Source organism: Triticum aestivum, chromosome 1B (assembly GCF_018294505.1).
Source record: "Triticum aestivum cultivar Chinese Spring chromosome 1B, IWGSC CS RefSeq v2.1, whole genome shotgun sequence".
In the NCBI taxonomy this organism is placed as follows: Eukaryota; Viridiplantae; Streptophyta; class Magnoliopsida; order Poales; family Poaceae; genus Triticum; species Triticum aestivum.
In genome coordinates this window covers 75904800-75928630 of record NC_057795.1, presented here as the reverse complement: position 1 = coordinate 75928630, position 23831 = coordinate 75904800, and the positions used below count along the sequence as shown (strand labels likewise).

At 45.2% G+C, this 23831-nt stretch overlaps 1 protein-coding gene across 1 annotated transcript; it reads right to left on the bottom strand.

The window, feature by feature from the left end:
• Positions 1-3003: 3003 nt before the first annotated feature.
• Positions 3004-6486, bottom strand: LOC123108215 (protein Rf1, mitochondrial). The gene is made up of 2 exons (XM_044530049.1): positions 3492-6486; positions 3004-3429 (listed from the first exon to the last, which is right to left on the bottom strand). The coding sequence occupies exon 1, from the start codon at positions 6186-6188 to the stop codon at positions 3810-3812; it is 2379 nt and encodes a 792-aa protein (XP_044385984.1). The 5' UTR covers positions 6189-6486; the 3' UTR covers positions 3004-3429; positions 3492-3809.
• Positions 6487-23831: the final 17345 nt, after the last annotated feature.

The window sequence follows — 23831 nt, the reverse complement described above, 5'->3', positions numbered from 1 at the left end:
GCCGGCGCCAGCGCCCGAGCACGACGGCTCGCTCATGGATTGGTGGCTGCGCGCAAAGGAACACACACCACCAGCGTTCCGCAAGGCGCTCAAATCCGTGGCCCTTTTGGTACCGTGGATGATCTGGAAGCATAGAAATGCGTGTGTTTTCGACCATGTGTACCCATCGCTGAACGAGCTTGTAGAAAGGATCAAAGACGAGACCAGATGTTGGGCAAAGGCTGGAGCTCAAGGGCTCAGGGTCGTTTTGCCATCTTCCTGGGACGTGCACTGAGCCTCTGTTGTCTGTGTGTACAAACCGCCTCCTAGGAGGATGTAAATACCCTCTCTTTCCAATGCAATGAAACGCAAAGGCCATTTGCGTTTTCTCGAAAAAAAGTTTTGAACTAACCCCAGTTCAAAACTAGTTCGAAACTGTGATACTTATTTTGGATCGGAGGGAGTACTTTTTCACAGAGGAAGCGACCAATATAAAAGTAATAATGGTAGTTTTAGTGAAGTGGGTACAAGATAACAACTGTGGCGATGGCCAAATGCTTCACGGACTGGACATGGCAAATAAAACCAGTTAACAAAAAGGCAATACGGGATCGACGCGATATGGATGCAAGATTGATTAAAGTACAGAGACTAAGATGGGAAGCATATATTCTTAATCCTTTTTACAGAAAGTAGGACATGATGACTCAACGAACAAGATAGGGCATCATGAATTAGAATATATGCAAGGTAAAACAGAAGAGGATATGCAATATCTACAGTGGTCGCTCCCGCGAGCCACGGGGGGAAACCCTAGCCGCCGCCGCCCCTACCTTCAACTCCTCTCCCCTCGCCGCCGCCGGAGCTTGCCGGCGGGCAAAGCCCGGCCGGCAGCGGCGGCGGCAGGGCCTCCTCTCCTCTCCGAGCAGTGGTGGGCGGCGCGGGACGGCCCCTTCGTTCCGGGACGCGGCGCTTTGTGGGGCGCAACGACGGTGGTGGCTGTTGCTCCGGCGTGGAGGGCTGCGTGTGTTGCCAGTGGTGTTGCTCGTCATGGCGGCCGAGGCGGCACGGACCTGACTGCGACGGGGCTCCAAATCGGCCTTCAAATCTGGCGGCTCCTTGTCAGGCGGCGCGGGGGGCTGGCCATGACCTCGCGAGGTCGTGGCTCGGGGCGTGGTCCGCGGCGGCGTGCGGCCTGCTCCTGCAGCGGTGCGGCGGTGTGGGTCATCGGTGGCTGGGCGCTTTGGAGGCCCTCTTTGGCTGCAGGATTCGGACGGTCCGGCGACCCTCGCTGCGGTGGACGGGGTGGCCGCTGCTGCGCCGCGTCGGCCTGGCTGGAGGCCATGGCGGGGCGTCAGGGGTGACGTCTGGGAAGGTTGCAGGAGGGACGGGTGGGCTCTCTACCCGTCACCGGTGCAGGGGGCGCCGGTCCGGACATGCTCCGCTCCTCTCCTCCCCATTTCCCCTGCCTAGTGCTTTCGGGTTCGTGGTGTTCGGGGTAGGCTGGTCACCGGCGGCTCTGTCCTGCTAGGGATTGGTCGGTCATTTCCAAGCCTGTTCCTTTGTCGGTCTCTAGAGTGTCGGGATGCAGAGCGGCGGCCTAGGTGGTGGGAGCGGCGTGCTCATGGGCGGAGCTCGCGGCTCAGGTGCGGGCTAGTCTCCATGGTCGCATGGGCGGCATGGCGGCTGGTGCTTGTCGATCGGTGGCGGTGATGCGGCTTTGTCCCCAGGACTGTCCGTAACCTGGTCGGAGGCGGAGTTGTTGACCTGGATGAAAATCCTGCCTGGCATGTCCAGGCCGACGGAGGCGGCGCCCGAGGACGTCGGCATCTTCTTGAAGACTCCGTTGCGGTTGCTCCATGTCCTCCAAGGTACCCCGGATGAAAATCTTGATCCTCTGGATCGGGTGGTGGCGGCACTCCGGTGGCGTATCCTTCTTGAAGGCACCGCCTTGGGGTTCATGGATCGACGGCTTGCAGCTTGGTCTCTTCTGTGGCTTGTTCCCGGTTGAGTTCTCCCTCGACTTCCTAGTGTGCCTGGTGTGTATCTTTGTTGTCTTGGAATTGTTTGGGGGAGTGTTGGCTGCATCTTAGCACCTATGTATCTTGCCTTGGGTGCGTGTCGTGTTGTGTGTTGTATCGCTCGTTGTAAGTGGTTGGTGCTTTATATATAAAGCGGGGCGAAAGCCTTTTTCGGTAATATCTACAGTGTCAGTATGAACATAGTGGTACATGTGGCTATATCCACTGAGAAACTTCTGGCCAGTATGCATGGGCAGGTACAGAAGTTCGGCCGGCAGACCAAGGTTTTCTCGTAGACCACATATGTGTTTAGTAAAGATGATTATGCGTACAAAAGTTATGTGTGCATTCCTCATGTGAATGATTACCAGTGGATTAGTGGACACAAGTACTATACTGGGAACAGTATGTGGTGTATAATATAGTCACTCATGACCTAATAAGAGCCCCTATTAATGTACTCTCTGCCAATGATCACTCACCGCCAAGAGAAGCACGAGCCAGTCTGTAGACCCCCGGCTGGCTTGGCAGTATCCATTAGATCTGGCGAGTTTGCAGGAAGACCATGCCGTGCATTGTTCTGAAATAGGCTGAATATATCAAAGAAGTGACGATTAACGTTACAAACAATCAGTAAACTCCAACAACAAAAAAAGATATAACACAAAACCAGCCTCGTGCACACAGAAGGATGACAACTGATTTCTCGACAAATTGGGCAATTATCATAAGTAAAATGAGAGTAATACTTGATACCATGACTTTCTAAGTAGATGCTGAATATAATACATAAAAAGTAGCTACATAAATGCCTTAGTTAACGTTCATCCTGCTTGGTCAATTAATTATCATTATACCGCTAATCTATCAACACCCCAAAATATCGTCAAGCAATGACTTGATTTAACATTTTAAAAGTGGTACAAGCGCCAGACAAATTTACCTGGTTGCATATACAGCACACCTGCCTCCACTTCTCTCCCTACGCATTATTTACTTTCTACATTGCAGAGCTTATATTGCCTGCTAATCTGTAGGCCAAGAAGTTCCATATAAACCAGCATGTATCATCTGCAAGTTCTCTACAAGGAAATGGTTTGATTCATTTTCCTCTGTCAGAAGAGGTGGTGTTGGTGCCCTGATTACATTGGTAGAATTTTACTCCAGCTAGGAGCCAAAAATTTGCCTCCTCTGAAATTAGCATCATCCACCTGTTGATCAGGAGGCTTTTAAATTCCAAGATCCTCATGTTACACTCACACCAGATCTCACAGCATTTTAGGATAGTGCAGACCTCCCCTTATGCTCCTGCGAGCTCCGCCTGAGTTCTTTGCTCTAACGGGTCACAAACCTGACATAGTCACATTCCCCGGGGCGAAGGATTGAGAAACAATAGAGGTACATTATGCGATGGCACAACACCTTGGACCTGCACATCATACGCCAATTTAGCCAAATGGAGACCATCAGCAGCTGGGTTCCAAACATTACCATCAAGCACATCAGCGTGCAGCGAGACCGACTCCACCGAGAGAAAGAGCTCCATGAACTCTGGAACAAGATCCAACATCGTATGATTGTCATTAGCAAACGCGCCACACCAGACAGCCCTTGCACAAGGAGACAACATGTAGACGGAGCAGTGACCATAGCATACACGCCCAGTAGCCACACATCAGAGCAGAACACTGTGGCGCACGGCATTATCACCGAGATCGATCTTGGCAAGTGGATGGAAGAGAACACATGTTGACATAGTTAAAAGGGAGCTCCGAACCATGCCAAAGCTTATCTACAAAGTCCAGTGCATCAAATGACTCCACCAAAGAAATGGTATTTCGCAGGGAGCAATTGTAATTGTTCCTGGTATTTGCCTTTCTCCGAAAAGAGAGACAACATCAACGAAGTGGTTGAAGCTTCAAAAGAAATGATCTTCCCATCAATTTTAGACATATAATTTGCTGCCTTGACTATTTCCCCCTTTTCCAATAACGTTCTGATGATATCATTTATAAGACGAGAGCTGGGAACACAACCACTCTTCTCCATTGATGAAAACATATTGTCAGCTTCTTCCAACGGTCCTTCTTTCAGAAGATTCTGTATTACTACTCCGTAAGTAGAGGCATTAGGTACCAGCCCACAGGCTGGTAATGAAGCAAACAAATCGTTAGCTTCTTCTCTTCTCTGAACCTTGTACATTGCATTAATCATGGTATTGAGTATTGCAATATCGAACTTCACATTCATTGCACCTAATTTCTGGAACAAGACGATTGCTTCATTGGTGCAATTATTCCTACAAAGTCCTCCAAGGACTATCCTGTATGTGGAAATGCTCACTACTGTTCCACTTTCAACCATCTCATTGAACAACTTCTTTGCAGCAATTGTTCCCCCAGCATGAAATAACCCATCCAGTATGATGTTATATGTAACAGTGTCAGGTTTAACTCTCTTATGCTCCATTTCTCTGAATAGAATAACACCATCATCGAGCCTTCCACTCTTACAATACCCACTAATAAGTGAGCTATATGTAACAACAGTAGGCTCAATGCCAGCTGATACCATGGAATCAAGTACACCGAGTGCTTTCTCCATGTTGCCGACTAAGCAATATCCGTCAATCAGAGTATTAAATGCAATGAGATCAGGTCTCTCACCAATGTCTATAACCAAGTCAAAGATATGGTGCGCATCTATGACCCTTCCTTCGTTGCACAGACTATGCATTATTGAACTGAAGAAGACAATGGTAGGACGACAAATACATTTGTCCGTCATTTCAGAAATGAACTCCTTCGCTTTCACCAAATCACCGTGTGTACAGAATCCCTGAATTAAGGAGCGATAAACAACTTTGCTTGGCTGTACTCCCTTCCCAATCATCTGATTAAAATTGTCCACAGCATCAGCCAGCCTACCCATTCTGCAAAGTGCAGCTATTATGGTTGCATAGGTGCACATATCCGGACTCATTCCTTGTTCCCGCATTTCAGTCAACATATGCATAGCTTCATCCATCATCCCACACTTAGCATATGCATTAATGAATATGTTGAAAACATGGTGGTCCGGTACAATACCTTTGCCTACCATTGAATTAAAGAGATTAACCATATCAGCAAAGCACCCTTCGGTTGCATACCCATGAAGCAAAATAGAGTAGGATACGACATTAGGCTTGTGGCCCTTCACAGCCATGGAATAAAGAAGTTCTGCAACTTCTTTGCTTCTTCCATGCTTGCAGAGGGAGGCCATGAATGAGTTCCAAGTGACAGTATTTGGTACAAGACCGCGGCTTGTCATTTCTCTAAACATTTGAGTCGCCTTTTTCCACTGGCCCAAAGTGGAATATCCATGGATAATTGCAGTATATGTCACTCCATTCGGTCGAATATCATCATCAACCATCTGCCGAAGGAACAGCTCAGCCTTGTCCATAGCTCTGGCCTTGCACAGTGCATCGATAATTGAGTTATACGTCACCACATCAGACACAATGCCTTGCTGCGTCATTTCATGAAATAGATTGCATGCCTTGCCTACTTTGCCTTCCTTAAAGAAGCCATAGATGACCGTGCTGTATGACACCACGCAGGGGGAGCAGCCATCTCCATCTCCTTTTGCCATCACCCGGAGCAGGTCGAGCGCCCGCTGGCTCCTGCCATCTTCACACAAGCTCTTTAGAACTCTGTTGTATGAGAACACATTAGGCACACAGCCGAGGTCGGACATCCTATGAAGCAACACGTTTACTGCTTCATCTGTCCGTTTTGCGCAGCAGAGGCACTTGAGGATGGTGCTGGCGACGATCTCATTTGTTTTGAGCCCTGTCCTTAGGAGGCGGCCAAATAAGGCAAGCCCTAGGTCTGGACGACGCACAAGGCAGCAGCAGTTCATCAGGATGCCGTATGTATGGACTGTGGGCGGCGCCACCCGCCGGCCTGCTTCTTCTCGGCATACGCGGTTGAAGAGGGCGAGGGCGAGGGAGGGGCCATCTTTGCAGGCTGCGGAGGGCGTAGCACGGGCAAGGGCGGCGAGGAATATCCATGCAGGGAGCGCTCGTGGACCCGGGTGGTCTGTTGTAGCAATTGGTCGAACAGGTGGTGTGCGTCCTCCGGTCTGAGCGTCCCGGCGCGGACGCGCTCCGTGGCCGCGGCAAATGCGGCGTGGGAAGACCATGACCGTGAGGATCGCGCGGTGGAGGTGGAGGTGGAGAAGGAGGAGGAAAGTCGGCGGCGGCGGAGGCCGATGCGGGACATGGGCATGGTGGAGGAGTTGCGGAGGCGAACGCGGGATATGGGCGTGGTGGAAGAGAAGGAGATGCGGAGGCGTAAGCTGGACACTGGGTAGGTGGATCTGGAGGAAGAGCGGCGGCGAAGGGGAATGGTGGCCGGCCACCGGCGTGGTGGAGTACGTGATGGTGATGCCGGTGGAGACCGTCAGTATCAGCGCCTGCCAGCTACCCAAGCCACAGGGAGACGCTACTGGGCCGGCTCAGTATTCCTTTTCGTTTTTTCCTCCAGTTGTTTCTTCACTTTTTTTTTCATTTTTCATTGGATGTAGCTTCCTCAAAATGTAAAAATATATTTTTCATATATATGACAAAGATATTTTACATTTTTGTTTCGAAAATTAATCTTGCATTTAAAAATGCAAAAGCATGCATTGAAAAGGTGTATAATGTATATAAAAATGTTAATTATGTGTACAAAAATATTTCTGACATTAAAAAAATGTCAACCGATATAAAAAATATATGTTCCTTTACAAAATGTTTATACAATGTAAAAACAATGTTCGTGCCATTAAAAAGAAATTCATACATTAAAAAAATGTACATTAAGGTTTCAAAGATGTGTTCATCACATTTTGAAACAATCTTTGTGCAAATGAAATAAAATGTTTGCACAAGACAAAAAAATGTTTTTTTCATCATTCGACAAATGTATTAATGTGTGTGTGAAAAAATGTTTACAACTTTTCAAAAATAAATTTCGAATTAATAAAATGTGAAATAATGTATTTCTTAATGTTAAATTTGTACAAACAAAAATTAGATGTATACGAAAAATATACAATGTTTTTAAAAACATAGACTTGAAAAAATATATAAGTTCCAATATATGTTCCAACAATGTTAATCATAAGCCAGATCACGAGCCGTCAGATTTGCCGTATCGAGCAAGCTGAGCGTGCCTGCACTACTGCAACATAGGTCTTGTTGCAGATTTTTTTTGCAAAAATTGTTTTGTTGCTCTTTTTTTGCAACTGAGGTCTAGTTGCAAAAAAATTCCACAACAGAGGTTTTATTGCAAAACATAGACCCGTCATAGACCATTGCAACACCGCACATGTTTCAGAAGCATCCCCTGGTGCGGAAGCGCGTTCGATAAAGGACAGTATGCGAGCCCTCACTTCGTGTCATGCAGGGGAGGTGATGGACGCGGCCGCTGCCATCCGCCGGTGATTGTAAGCTTTCCCCCTTTTTTTAGGGTAAGTAAGCTTTTCCCTTATAAAACATGTTTAGCGAGTGCAACAAAAATTATTCCTTCTATATGCGCAAAATGTAGAATGCTTATAAAAATGTATACATTTGTTGGAAAAAGAACCCGATATTGACGAAGAAAGAAAAAACCCCCGAAGAAACCCAATAAAGAATTACAAAAGAACAAAAAAGATGTATAGGAAAAACCGAAGGAAACCAAAAAGAGAACAATGGTGAATAACAAAGAAAAAACCGAAGCACAATGGGGGACTATAGCGACGCAGGCGACTGCCGCTAATGGGCATGCCCGATTAGCTCGCCCGTAGGCGATTCCTATGGACAACCAGTACAGGCGAGATATAAGCCCTTGTGAGTGACAACACTTGGCACGCGAGATTGCGGTGTTGTAGATTGGGGCTTCACCTTGTGGATCATAGGTGGCCAATGGACCGGCCCAGGCACGGCAAGTGCCCTGGCCCGGCACAGCTCACATAGACCCATTATAAGCAGACCGTACCATATGCAGGCATATGGTGGCTTCACCTTGACGGACAAGCAATACACACACAGTAAAATGGGCCAGCCCGGCCCCGAGACATGTGTCAGCCTGCCCGCGTGCTTTTCGACCTTTTGAGCTGTTTCTAGGCCTTTTTTTTACCTTTTGAGCCAATAACTTGATAAAAAAAAATCAAAAAAAGCAGGTTGTGCACTACCAAACCATAGGTCTCACCTCGGCCGGACGAGCACAACACACAACATGCCACGGGGAAGACCTCGCCTATTTAGTCCTGTGTCAGGTCAGGCCCGTTATGTGTCGAGCACGCGTGTTCGTGGGCTGCCCCGAGAAAAATGGACTGTTTGGCGAGCTATATTGTGGACTGTGGCTGTAATAGGATTTCCTATTGGCTGCTCACTACGGCAAACAGCCGACGCTTTGCACAGGGCGAGTGACCAAGCAACGCTTTTTGGCCCGTCCCACTTATGTAGATACCTTAGGAATTGCCCAATCCGGTTCTATGAACATTCTAGAAGGTTCCCTGAACCGGGTTTTTGTTTCTTTTTATTAGTTTTCTGCTTTTTTCACTTTCTATTCCTTTTTTTTGTTTTATGTTTCTTTTTCATTTTTCATTTGTTCATTTTCTTTTTCAAAACATGTTTTCAGTTTTACAAAATGTTTAGGATTTTTCGAAAAGCAAAGAAATGATTAGATTTTTTTTCTAAATGTTCGTGTCTTTACAAAATTGTTTCATAATTTCTAAAAATGCATGAAAGTTTTAAAAAACTAGTAAATGCGCACATGCAACACACATTAATATTTAGGTAGTATATTAATTGCACGCAGATATTAGACATGTTATTATTTGTGTGTTAATTCTATGATTAGTGCAATATTTGGTATGCTATTAATTGCACGTTAAACGCGTCGAACGCTCGCCTTTCGAGCAGTCTAGGTCGTTGGATTGACTTAGTTTGATGGCCGAAATCTGTTGGATCTGTCCTTAGGGTCCTTTTATATTGGTATATATGTTCGCGCTTTCCAATTTTTTTTCAAAATTACAAATATGATAATGTTTTCATATTTTTGTTCATAAATTCACAAAATGTATGGGAATTTCGAAAAATGTGCATGTTTTTTAAAAACTGTTAGAGTATTAAAAATTGTCCCTGTTTTCAAATGATGTTACATTTTTAAAAAATGTTCGGGTATTTCAAAAAATGTCCGTGCTTCTCAAAATTGTTTAACAATATAAAAGTTGTTCCCATAATAAAAAAATGTTCAGGATATCAAAAACTGTCTCACAAATTAAAATATTGTTTGTGTTTTCAAAGAATGTTCAGGAATTTAATGTTTGCACTTTTCAAAAAATTTTCCCATTATAAAATTTTGTTCTCAAAATTCAGTAAATGTTCTAGTTTTACAAAAATGTTTCGGAATTTGAAAAAATGTTTGTGCTTTTCAAAACTTGTTCCTATAATCATTTTTTTTTCTCAAAATTCAATAAATGTTCATGTTTTCAGCAAATGTTCAGGAACTTCAAATTTGTTTCTGTAAAAAAGTGTTCACGCTTTTTTACTTTATTTTTTGAAATTTGAAAATTTGTCCGAGTTGTTCAAAAATTATAAGATTTTCAAACATTGCTCGGAAATCATAATTTCCAAGGAAAATTCGAAAAATTCAAAAACTCTCCGGATTATGCCTTGGAATTAGTTCTTTATACTAGCACGCTCCATTTTTCCACTGGTTAGCTGCTCTCCTACACAAGATGGAGGTCGAGAGTTCGAATCCTAGTGAGACTTTTTGTGCTTCCTTTTTTTAACATCGCTGTAGAGGCAAACAGGCGTGCTCGGTACATCACCTACTATTGGACCAGCCCAGTCGGAGGGTCCGTGCATGCGTCGCGTGGCTGTTTGACGCAAAATGCATCGAATAGGAGCTCCCCGAAATCACTAATTGAGGAGCGCTCCCTGCAACGATTAGTCGGGGAGCGCTCCCCGCGCGTCAAGTGTCACGTGCGGAGCGCTTCTGAGACTTTTCCGATGCGCTCCGCGTGCGACACTTGGCGCGTGCACGGCTTCTCCTGTGATTTCCGGTTTCCGGTTTTCTTTCTGGTTTTTCCTTTTTTCACTTTAGTCCTTATACTTTTAATGTTTTGTAATACCTTTTGATATGTTTTGAGATCTGTTTCTCTCTGGTGTGGGCGAACCCTCGTCGCGCACTGTTCTTTCTTTGCTGTCGTCTCCGCCCGTCGCGGCCGCTGCTCTTGTCGCGTGGTTACGGCGACAACTGTTCCTGCCGCCGCGCTTATTGCCTGCTCTTACGGCGGTCCTTCTTTAGCCTCGAGCGCGCTTCCCCGTTCGCGATATCGTCGTTCCCTACTGGTGTTGAAAATATGCCCTAGAGGCTATAATAAATTAGTTATTATTATTATATTTCCTTGTTCATGATTATCGTTTATTATCCATGCTATAATTGTATTGATAGGAAACTCAGATACATGTGTGGGTACATAGATAACACCATGTCCCTAGTAAGCCTCTAATTGACTAGCTCGTTGATCAATAGATGGTTACGGTTTCCTGACCATGGACATTGGATGTCGTTGATAACGGGATCACATCATTAGGAGAATGATGTGATGGACAAGACCCAATCCTAAGCCTAGCACAAAGATTGTGTACTTCGTATGCTAAAGCTTTTCTAATGTCAAGTATCATTTCCTTAGACCATGAGATTGTGCAACTCCCAGATATCGTAGGAATGCTTTGGGTGTACCAAACGTCACAACGTAACTGGGTGGCTATAAAGGTGCACTACGGGTATCTCCGAAAGTGTCTGTTGGGTTGGCACGAATCGAGACTAGGATTTGTCACTCCGTGTGACCGAGAGGTATCTCTGGGCCCACTCGGTAGGACATCATCATAATGTGCACAATGTGACCAAGGGGTTGATCACGGGATGATGTGTTACGGAACGAGTAAAGAGACTTGCCGGCAACGAGATTGAACAAGGTATCGGCATACCGACGATCGAATCTCGGGCAAGTACAATACCGATAGACAAAGGGAATTGTATACGGGATTGATTGAGTCCTTGACATCATGGTTCATCCGATGAGATCATCGTGAAACATGTGGGAGCCAACATGGGTATCCAGATCCCGCTGTTAGTTATTGGCCGGAGAGTTGTCTCGGTCATGTCTGCATGGTTCCCGAACCCGTAAGGTCTACACACTTAAGGTTCGGTGACACTAGGGTTGTAAAGATAATAGTATGCGATAACCCAAATGTTGTTCGGAGTCCCGGATGAGATCCCGGACGTCACAAGGAGTTCCGGAGTGGTCCGCAGGTATAGATTTATATATAGGAAGTCCAGTTTCGGCCACCGGAAAAGTTTTGGGGGTCATCGGTATTGTACCGGGACCACCGAAAGGGTCCCGGGGGTCCACCGGGTGGGGCCACCTATCCCGGAGGGCCCCATAGGCTGAGGGGGCGTGGGAACCAGCCCCTGGTGGGCTGGTGCGCCCCCCTTTGGGCCTCCCATGCGCCTAGGGTTAGAAACCCTAAGGGGTGGGGGCACCTCCACTTGGCTTGGAGGCCAAGCCACCCCCTAGGGCCGCCGCCCCCTCCCTAGATGGGATCTACAAGGGGCCGGTGCCCCCCTAGGCCCCTATATATAGTGGAGGGGAGGGAGGGCAGCCGCACCGGAGTCCCTGGTGCCTCCCTCCCTCCCGTGACACCTCTTCCTCCCCGCTTGCGCTTGGCGAAGCCCTGCCGGGATCCCGCTACTTCCACCACCACGCCGTTGTGCTGCTGGATCTCCATCAACCTCTCCTCTCCTTGCTGGATCAAGAAGGAGGAGATGTCTCTCCCAACCGCATGTGTGTTGAACGCGGAGGTGCCGTCCGTTCGGCGCTAGGATCATCGGTGATTTGGATCACGACGAGTACGACTCCATCAACCCCGTTCTCTTGAACGCTTCCGCTTAGCGATCTACAAGGGTATGTAGATGCACTCCCCTCTCTCTCGTTGCTGGTTTCTCCATAGATAGATCTTGGTGACTCGTAGGAAATTTTTGAATTTCTGCTACGTTCCCCAACAGTGGCATCATGAGCCAGGTTTATTGCGTAGGTTCTTTGCACGAGTAGAACACAAAGTAGTTGTAGGCGGTGATTTTGTTCAATATGCTTACCGTAACTAGTCCAATCTTGTTTCGACGGTATTGTGGGATGAAGCGGCCCGGACCGACCTTACACATACACTTACGTGAGACAGGTTCCACCGATTGACATGCACTTGTTGCATAAGGTGGCTAGCGGGTGCCAGTCTCTCCCACTTTAGTCGGATCGGATTCGATGAAAAGGGTCCTTATGAAGGGTAAATAACAATTGGCATATCACGTTGTGGCTTTTACGTAGGTAAGAAACGTTCTTGCTAGAAACCCATAGCAGCCACGTAAAACATGCAAACAACAATTAGAGGACGTCTAACTTGTTTTTGCAGGGTATGCTATGTGATGTGATATGGCCAAGAAGAATGTGATGAATGATATATGATGTATGAGATTGATCATGTTCTTGTAATAGGAATCACGACTTGCATGTCGATGAGTATGACAACCGGCAGGAGCCATAGGAGTTGTCTTAATTTATTGTATGACCTGCGTGTCATTGAACAACGCCATGTAATTACTTTACTTTATTGCTAACCGTTAGCCATAGTAGTAGAAGTAGTAGTTGGCGAGACAACATCATGAAGACACGATGATGGAGATCATGATGATGGAGATCATGGTGTCATGCCGGTGACGATGATGATCATGGAGCCCCGAAGATGGAGATCAAAAGGAGCAAAATGATATTGGCCATATCATGTCACTATTTGATTGCATGTGATGTTTATCATGTTTATGCATCTTATTTGCTTAGAACGACGGTAGTAAATAAGATGATCCCTCATTAAAATTTCAAGAAAGTGTTCCCCCTAACTGTGCACCGTTGCGAAAGTTCGTCGTTTCGAAGCACCACGTGATGATCGGGTGTGATAGATTCTAACATTCACATACAACGGGTGTAAGCCAGATTTACACACGCGAAACACTTAGGTTAACTTGATGAGCCTAGCATGTACAGACATGGCCTTGGAACACAAGAGACCGAAAGGTCGAGCATGAGTCATATAGTAGATACGATCAACATGAAGATGTTCACCGATGATGACTAGTCCGTCTCACGTGATGATCGGACACAGCCTAGTTGACTCGGATCATGTAATCACTTGGATGACTAGAGGGATGTCTATCTGAGTGGGAGTTCATAAGATGAACTTAATTATCCTGAACATAGTTAAAAGCCCTTTGCAAATTATGTCATAGCTCGCGCTTTAGTTCTATTGTTTTAGATATGTTCCTAGAGAAAATATAGTTGAAAGTTGACAGTAGCAATTATGCGGACAATAGAAGGCTTATGTACTTAATGCACCGCTCGGTGTGCTGGACCTCGAACGTGGTCTGTGGATGTTGCGAACATCTGACACACACGTTTTGATGACTACGTGATAGTTCGGTAATGTTAAACGGTTTAGAATTGAGGCACCAAAGACGTTTTGAAACGTCGCGGAACATATGAGATGTTCTGAGGGCTGAAATTGGGATTTCAGGCTCGTGCCCACGTCAAGAGGCATGAGACCTCCGATGAGTTTTCTAGCCTACAAACTAAGGGAGAAGATCTCGATCGTTGAGCTTATACTCAGATTGTCTGGGTACAACAATCACTTGAATCGAGTGGGAGTTAATCTTCCAGATGATCACAGTGATGTTTCTCCAAAGACATTGTCACCAAGCTACTAGAGCTTCGTGATGAACTATAACATAACAGGGATAGATATGATGATCCTTGAGCTATTCGCGATGTTTGACACCACGAATGTAGAAATCAAGAAGGAGCATCAATTGTTGATGGTTAGTGAAACCACTAGTTTCAAGAAGGGCGAGGGCAAGAAGGGGTACTTCATGAAACAACAGATCAGTTGCTTCTCCAGTGAAGAAACCCAAGGTTGAACCCAAACCCGAGACTAAGTGCTTCTGTAATGAGAGGAACGGACACTGAAGCAGAACCACCCTAGATACTTAGTAGATAAGAAGGCAGGCAAGGTCGACCCAAGTATATTGGATATACATTGAATCAAATGTGTACTTTACTAGTACTCCTAGTAGCACCAGGGTATTGAGATACCGGTTCGATTGCTAAGTGTTAGTAACTCGAAGTAAAAGGCTACGGAATAAACGGAGACTAGCTAAAAGTGAGATAACGATGTGTGTTGGATGTGTTTCCAAGGTTGATGTGATCAAACATCGCACGCTCCCTCTACCATCAAGATTAGTATTAAACCTGAATAATTGTCATTTGGTGTTTGCATTGAGCATAGACATGATTGGATTATGTCTATCGCAATATGGTTATTCATTTAAGGAGAATAATGGTTACTCTGTTTATTTGAATAATACCTTCAATGGTCTTGCACCTAAAAGGAATGGTTTATTGAATCTCGATCGTAGTGATACACATTTTTCATGCCAAAAGATATAAGATAGTAATGATAGTACCACTTACTTGTGGCACTGCCATGTAAGTCATATTGGTATAAAACGCATGAAGAAGCTCCATGTTGATGGATCTTTGGACTCACTCGTTTCTGAAAAGTTTGAGACATGCGAACCATGTCTATTGGTGTATACGCATGAAGAAACTCCATGCAAATGGACCGTTTGGACTCACTTGATTTTGAATCACTTGAGACATGCAAATCATACGGCATGAGCAAGATGACTGAAAGCCTCGTTTTCAGTAAAATGGAACAAGAAAGCAACTTGTTGGAAGTAATACATTTTGATGTGTGCAGTCCAATGAGTGCTGAGGCATGCAGTGAATATCGTTATGTTCTTACTTCACCGATGATTTGAGTAGATGTTGAGTATATTTACTTGATGAAACACAAGTTTGAATTATTGAATGGTTCAAGTAATTTCAGAGTGAAGTTGAAGATCATCGTGACAAGAGGATAAAATGTCTATGATATGATCATAGAGATGAGTATCTAAGTTATGAACTTTGGCACGCAATTAAGTCATTGTGGAAATTGTTTCACAATTAATACCGCCTGGAACACCATAGTGTGATGGTGTGTCCGAACATCATAGTTGCACCCTATTGGATATGGTGCGTACCATGATGTCTCTTATCGAATTACCACTATCTTTCATGGGTTAGGCATTAGAGACAACCGCACTCACTTTAAAAGGGCACCACGTAATTCCGTTTTGACGACACCGTTTGAACTATGGTTTGGAGAAACCTAAGTTGTCGTTTCTTAAAAGTTTGGGGCTGCGACACTTATGTGAAAAAGTTTCATCGTGATAAGCTCGAACCCAAAACGGATAAATACATCTTCATAGGATACCGAAAATAGTTGGGTATACCTCCTATCTCAGATCTGGAAGCAAACGTAATTGTTTCTAGAAATGGGTCCTTTCTCGAGGAAAAGTTTCTCTCAAAAGAATTGAGTGGGAGGATGGTGGAGACTTGATGAGATTATTGAACCATCACTTCAACTAGTGTGTAGCAGGGCACAGGAAGTTGTTCCTGTCGCACCTACACTAGTTGAAGTAGAAGCTTATGATAGTGATCATTAAACTTTGGATCAAGTCACTACCAAACCTCGTAGGTCGACAAGGATGCGTACTACTTCAGAGTGGTACGGTAATCCTGTCTTGGAGGTCATGTTGCTAGACAACAATGAACCTACGACCTATGGAGAAGCGATGGTGGGCCCGGATTCCGACAAATGGCTCGAGGCCATAAAATCCGAGAGAGGATCCATGTATGAAAACAAATTGTAGACTTTGGAAGAACTACTTGATGGTCGTAAGGCTGTTGGGTACAAATGGATTTTTAAAGGAAGGCGGACAATGATGGTAAGTATCACCATTAAGAAAGCTCGACTTGTCATTAAGATGTTTTCCGACAAGTTCAAGGAGTTGACTATGATGAGACTTTCTCACTCGTAGCGATGCTAAGAGTCTGTTGGAATTATATTAGCAATTACTGCATGATTTATGAAATCTTGCAGATAGGATGTAAAAAACATTGTTTCCTCGACGTTCTTGAGGAAAGGTTGTATGTGATACAACTAGAAGGTTTTGTCAAATCCTGAAAGATGCTAACAAGTATGCAAAGCTCCAACAATCCTTCTAAGGACTGGAGTAAGCATCTTGGAGTTGGAATGTACGCTTTGATGAGATGATCAAAGATTTTGGGTTTATACAAAGTTTATGAGAAACTTGTATTTCCAAAGAAGTGAGTGGGAGCACTATAGCATTTCTGATGAGTATATGTTGTTGACATATTGTTGATCAGAAATGATGTAGAATTTCTGGAAAGCATATAGGGTTATTTGAAAAGTGTTTTTCAATAGAAAACCTGGATTAAGCTGCTTGAACATAGAGCATCAAGATCTATGAGGATAGATCAAAAACGCTAAATGGTACTTTCAAATGAGCACATACCTTGACATGATCTTGAAGGTGTTCAAAATGGATCAGTCAAAGAAGGAGTTCTTGCCTGAGTTGTAAGGTATGAAGTTAACAGTTAAAGCTCGACCACGGTAGAAGAGAGAGAAAGGACGAAGGTCGTCCCCTATGCTTCAGACGCAGGCTCTATAGTATGCTATGCTGTGTACCGCACCGGAAGTGTGCCTTGCCACATGTCTGGCAAGAGGGTACAAAGGTGATCCAGGAGTGGATCACTAGATAGCGGTCAAAATTATCCTTAGAGGAATAAGGAAATGTTTCTCGATCACGGAGGTGATAAAGAGTTCGGCGTAAAGGGTTATGTCGATGCAAGCTTTAACACCTATCCGAATGACTCTGAGTAGCAAACCGGATACGTATAGTGGAGCGACCATTTGGAATAGCTCCAAGTGGAGCATGGTAGCAGCATTTGCAATATGACCTAGAGATTTGCGAAATACATACGGATCTGAATGTTGTAGACCCGTTGACTAAAACCTCTCTCACAAGCAAAACATGATCAAACCCCAGAACTCATTGAGTCTTGATCACATGGTGATGTGAACTAGTTTAGAGACACTAGTAAACTCTTTGGATGTTGGTCACATGGCGATGTGACCTATCAGTGTTAATCACATGGCGATGTGAACTAGATTATTGACTCTAGTGCAAGTGGGAGACTGTTGGAAATATGCCCTAGAGGCAATAATAAATTAGTTATTATTATTATATTTCCTTGTTCATGATAATCGTTTATTATCCATGCTATAATTGTATTGATAGGAAACTCAGATACATGTGTGGGTACATAGACAACACCATGTCCCTAGTAAGCCTCTAATTGACTAGCTCGTTGATCAATAGATGGTTACGGTTTCCTAACCATGGACATTGGATGTCGTTGATAACGGGATCACATCATTAGGAGAATGGTGTGATGAACAAAACCCAATCCTAAGCCTAGCACGAAGATCGTGTAGTTCGTATGCTAAAGCTTTTCTAATGTCAAGTATCATTTCCTTAGACCATGAGATTGTGCAACTCCCGGATATTGTAGGAATGCTTTGGGTGTACCAAACGTCACAACGTAACTGGGTGGCTATAAAGGTGCACTACAGGTATCTCCAAAAGTGTCTGTTGGGTTGGCACGAATCGAGACTGGGATTTGTCACTCCGTGTGACGGAGAGGTATCTCTGGGCCCACTCGGTAGGACATCATCATAATATGCACAATGTGACCAAGGGGTTGATCACGAGATGATGTGTTACGGAACGAGTAAAGAGACTTGCCGGTAACAAGATTGAACAAGGTATCGTCATACCGACGATCGAATCTCGGGCAAGTACAATACCGCTAGACAAAGGGAATTGTATACGGGATTGATTGAGTCCTTGACATCGTGGTTCATCCGATGATATTATCGTGGAACATGTGGGAGCCAACATGGGTATCCAGATCCCGCTGTTAGTTATTGGCCGGAGAGTTGTCTCGGTCATGTCTGCATGGTTCCCAAACCCGTAGGGTCTACACACTTAAGGTTCGGTGACACTAGGGTTGTAGAGATAATAGTATGCGGTAACCCGAATGTTGTTCGGAGTCCCGGATGAGATCCCGGACGTCACGAGGAGTTCTGGAGTGGTCCGGAGGTAAAGATTTATATATAGGAAGTACAATTTTGGCCACCGGGAAAGTTTTGGGGGTCATCGGTATTGTACCGGGACCACCGGAAGGGTCCCGGGGGTCCACCGGGTGGGGCCACCTATCCCGGAGGGCCCCATAGGCTGAGGGGGCGTGGGAACCAGCCCCTGGTGTGCTGGTGCGCCCCCCTTTGGGCCTCCCATGCGCCTAGGGTTAGAAACCCTAAGGGGTGGGGGCGCCTCCACTTGGCTTGGAGGCCAAGCCACCCCTAGGGCCGCCGCCCCCTCCCTAGATGGGATCTACAAGGGGTCGGCGCCCCCTAGGCCCCTATATATAGTGGAGGGGAGGGAGGGCAGCCGCACCGGAGTCCCTGGCGCCTCCCTCCCTCCTGTGACACCTCTTCCTCCCCGCTTGCGCTTGGCGAAGCCCTGCCGGGATCCCGCTACTTCCACCACCACGCCGTCGTGCTGCTGGATCTCCATCAACCTATCCTCCCCTTGCTGGATCAAGAATGAGGATATGTCTCTCCCAACTATATGTGTGTTTAACGCGGAGGTGCCATCCGTTCGGCGCTAGGATCATCGGTGATTTGGATCACGACGAGTACGACTCCATCAATCCCGTTCTCTTGAACGCTTCCGCTTAGCGATCTACAAGGGTATGTAGATGCACTCCGCTCTCTCTCGTTGCTGGTTTCTCCATAGATAGATCTTGGTGACTCATAGGAAAATTTTGAATTTCTGCTACGTTCCCGAACAACTGGTTGCCTTCGTGGGTTCCCTGTTTCCCTTTCTCGTTTCTCTTTTTGTTCCCATTATATTTCCAAATGGGTTTGTATAAACAACTGAGAATGTTGTCCATTGCCAAGGACGCCGGGTACCTCCTGTCGTCCGAGGTCGCCCGACCCTCTCTCCCATTACCAGGGGGCCGATGGGTCCCTATTCTGTCAGGGTTCCCCAGCCTCGTGTTGGTGAGCGAGTTATTTTTATATCCCATGTCCTTCGGGCTCGGGTTTCCCCATTTACCTTTTTTTCCGAGGTCCCCTCCATTTCTACAGTCTCCAACTTCACCACCTCGCGCCCAACTCCATCCTTCATATTGCCTGCTTCGTAACTTTCTTCAAAGAATTTCTCTGTTGCGAGCCCAATAACCTTTTGGTTTACTTGTATAATTTGCTAAAAATAACCCAACTTGTAAATTTCATAACGCCTTCTTAAGCGAACCAGATGATAATTCTTCAGCGAGATAAGCTTGTCAAGCTTGTGAACAAGGGAGCATTAACCAACTAGATTGATGAATTTGAGAATAAGCAGTCAACATTTCTTACAAAAACGGGAAAACCCACCTCAACGCCGATAACTGCCACACATGTGGTGTATCGGGGGATTGTGGAGAAGAACCCCCCCCGCACGACCATGTCCAGGCGCGCGCAGCCACAGCCCGCACGTCCGGTATGTGGCAAAGCAGCCCACACATCCGGGCCAGACGCCCGTGCTGCCGGCACGACCCAGCCGTCCTGACTTCCTTTCGATCCCCAGTCCAAACTGCCGCCATCGTCTCCCACCTCTCGATCCCGTACCTCCATCATCGTCCTTCTCTGGTTGCCATGGCAACCAGAGCAGATCCATAGGGCCTTCCCACCGCTAACCACCCCCCTCCCCCACTCCAACCCTGCCTTCCAGAGACGACCAGCTAAAAAGCAGGCAAGTGTCCGATCTACCACTGTTTCCCATCCTTCTTCTGCCAGAATTTAGAAGTCCAATTGCAAATCTACCAATGAGGATGGCGACTGGATCTCCTCGAACATCATACACAAGATCTATCGGGGCAAAACACTACACGTTTTTTGTGTGTGTTCGCGTTTGCCAGACAGCAAACACCAGATCTGCCATGTAGTACGCTAGAGTTAAGCTTAGGCTCTCGATTCGTTTGGTGCAAGTAGTTGGTAATGAAGGATGCGTAGGAATCCCTAAAAAGGGAGAGAAAGGAGAAATTTGGCATAAGGGGGGTAGGAAAAAATAGTTGCCACTTGTGTCTAACATTAGTTGCCACCTATCGTTGCCGTTAGCTGCCACCATGTTACCCTGTTGCTTGCCATCCTGTTGAAGTGGCTGTTGCCATCGATTCGAAAGGATAGCTGGCACCCAGATTTTAGAAAAGAGAGTGGATGTGCATGTCCTATTTGCCATGATGTGTTGGTTGCCTGCGCAGGAAAATGTGATAAGATTGCCGTGTTATCTTCTACATGCAAATAGCAGAAAATGCATTTTTTGCGGATTGTTGATGAGTTCTTGTTCATGCTGTGATTGAGAACACATTGGCAGAAACAAAACACGGAAAAGAATAAATCACAAAGATGGCACTGATTCTTGGGTTTCTCAAAGGCCAGAAACGCCCCCTTGGAATGCAGCAGAGTACAGTCAACTCATTTCTGCAGGGCCGTTGCTGCCACTACTAGAGCAGTACGCAGGCATTGGTATGATCAATGATAACAAGAAAAGAACATTTTGCCATGTTCGCGACGATGAAAATGACATTCTACTTATGTCCTACAATCTCATTTTTCGCAGATTCTTATGACCAAAACACATTTAGGGGGCCACCATGGCAAGATCAGTCACAAGGTGCTAACACTGACAAATGTACGGGCAACCAACTTCAACTAGCTAACGTGGAAAATCAAGGTAACGCATATGAAAAAGAAACACACTGGTAGTGGACATGAAAGTTAAACTTGTAAAAGATGGCAAAAAGACTCACGAGTTATATCGGCAAAAATGTAGGACATTCATGCAGCACGTGGCATGAGGCGGCAACCATGTACTTGCCATCAACGTCATACACAGGCGAGTCCATAAAAAGTGAAGTTGTAGACGGTGAAATAACAGAAGGAACATAGATGACAACTTCAGTTGCCATCCCTAGACAACTGCAGTTGCCATCCCTGGACAACTGTAGTTGCCATGTATGGACAACTGCAGTTGCCATCCATGGACAACTGCAGTTGCCATGCATGATCAAATGTGATTGAAATGTATAAACAACCGTGTATGGCAAGTGTGAACAAATCTATGTGGCATGGTTGGTCAAGTACACATGCCATGTTGAAGAAACTACATTTGCCATGCAGTGACCAACTACTACCATGATTACAGGTTGTTACGCTGGGACTACATCGACAAACGTCTCATGGCAAGCTTCACAGTTGCAGGACAGCGCTATTGTAGATAGATCACATCAAATTGGAATGACATACCACACAAGATGGGCACATGCGGCACAACAAGGTAAGAAAATTTGAAGTGGGGATAGAATGTGAGGAAAAGAAGATTTGTAACGGTGGTGGTGGAAAAAACAAACAGAAAACGCTAACAAGTCGTCGTGTGCAATGAGTCATTGCTACGTCTTGAGCTTGCGTTGGGTTTCCTTGAAGAGGAAAGGGTGATGCAGCAATAGTAGCATAAGTATTTCCCTCAGTTTTTGAGAACCAAGGTATTAATCCAGTATGAGGCTCCTCAACAAGTCCCACGAACCTACACAAACAAACAAAGAACTCGCAACGAACGCAATAAAGGGGTTGTCCATCCCTTCACGACCACTTGCGAAAGTGAGATCTAATAGAGATAAAAAGATAAGATAAATATTTTTTTGGTATTTTATAATATAGATGCAGAAAATAAAAGATGCAAATAAAAGTAAATTGAAAGCAAATATGATAAGATATAGACCTGGGGGCCATAGGTTTCACTAGTGGCTTCTCTCAAGATAGCATAAGTATTACGGTGGGTGAACAAATTACTGTAGAGCAATTGATAGAAAGCGAATAATTATGACGTCATCTAGGCATGATCATGTATATAGGCATCAGGTCCGCAACAAGTAGACCGACTCTTGTCTGCATCTACTACTATTACTCCACACATCGACTGTTATCCAGCATGCATCTAGAGTATTAAGTTCATAAGAATAGAGTAACACATTAAGCAAGATGACATGATGTAGAGGGATAAACTCAAGCAATATGATATAAACCCCATCTTTTTATCCTCGATGGCAACAATATAATACGTGTCTTGCAACCCTTTCTGTCACTGGGTAAGAACACCGCAAGATTGAACCCAAAGCTAAGCACTTCTCCCATGGCAAGAAAGATCATTCTAGTAGGCCAAACCAAACCGATAATTCTAAGAGACTTGCAAAGATAACTCAATCATATAAAAGAATTCATAGAAGATTCAATTATTATCCATAGATAAACTTGATCATAAACCCACAATTCATTGGATCTCGACAAACACACCGCAAAAAGAGATTACATCGAATAGATCTCCACAAGAGAGGGGGAGAACATTGTATTGAGATCCAAAAAGAGAGAAGAAGCCATCTAGCTAATAACTATGGACCCGAAGGTCTGTGGTAAACTACTCACAACTCATCGGAAGGGCTATGGTGTTGATGTAGAAGCCCTCCATGGTGGAATACCCCTCCAGCAGAACGCCGGCGACGGCTCCAAGATGGGATCTCGCGGATACAGAAGGTTACGGTGGCGGAAATATTTCTTTGGTGGCTGCCTGGATGTTTTCGGGGTATGTAGGCTTATATAGGAGGAAGAAGTACGCTGGTGGCCACCCGAGGGGTCCACGAGACAGGGGGGCGCGCCCTATAGGGGGGGGGGCGCCCTACCCTCTCGTGGCCGCCTCGACTGCTTCTTGACTTGCACTCCAAGTCCTCTGGATCACGTTCGTTCCAAAAATCACGCTCCCGAAGGTTTCATTCCATTTGGTATTCCTTTTCTTCAAAATACTGAAATAGGCAAAAAAACAGCAATACGGGTTGGGCCTCCGGTTAGTAGGTTAGTCCCAAAAATGATAATAATGTGTAAAATAAAGCCCATAAACATCCAAATCAGGTAATATAATAGCATGGAACAATCAAAAAATATAGATACAATGGAGACGTATCAAGCATCCCCAAGCTTAATTCCTGCTCGTCCTCGAGTATGTAAATGATAAAAACAGAATTTTTGATGTGGAATGCTACCTAGAAAAATTCTCAATGTAATTTTCTTTAATGTAGCATGAATGTTCAGATCCAAATGACTCAAGATAAAAGCTTATAAAACACAAAAATAATAATGTTTCAAAGCATACTAACAAATAATCATGTCCTATCAAAATAACATAGCCAAAGAAAGCTTATCCCTACAAAATCATATAGTTAGGCCATGCTTCATTTTCATTACACAAAATACTCCCATCATGCACAACCCCGATGACGAGCCGAGCAATTGGTTCATACTTTTTAACGCGCTTCAGCTTTTCAACTCTTACGCAATACATGAGCGCAAGCCATGGACATAGCACTATGGTGGTCTAATATGGTGGTTGTGAGGACAAAAAGTGGGAGAAGATAGTCTCACATCAACTAGGCGTATCAATGGGCTATGGAGATGCCCATCAATAGATATCAATGAGAGTGAGTAGGGATTGCCATGCAACAGATGCACTAGAGCTATAAATATATGAAAGCTCAACAAAAGAAACTAAGTGGGTGTGCATCCAACTTGCTTGCTCACGAAGACCTAGGGCATTTTGAGGAAGCCCATCATTGGAATATACAAGCCAAGTTCTATAA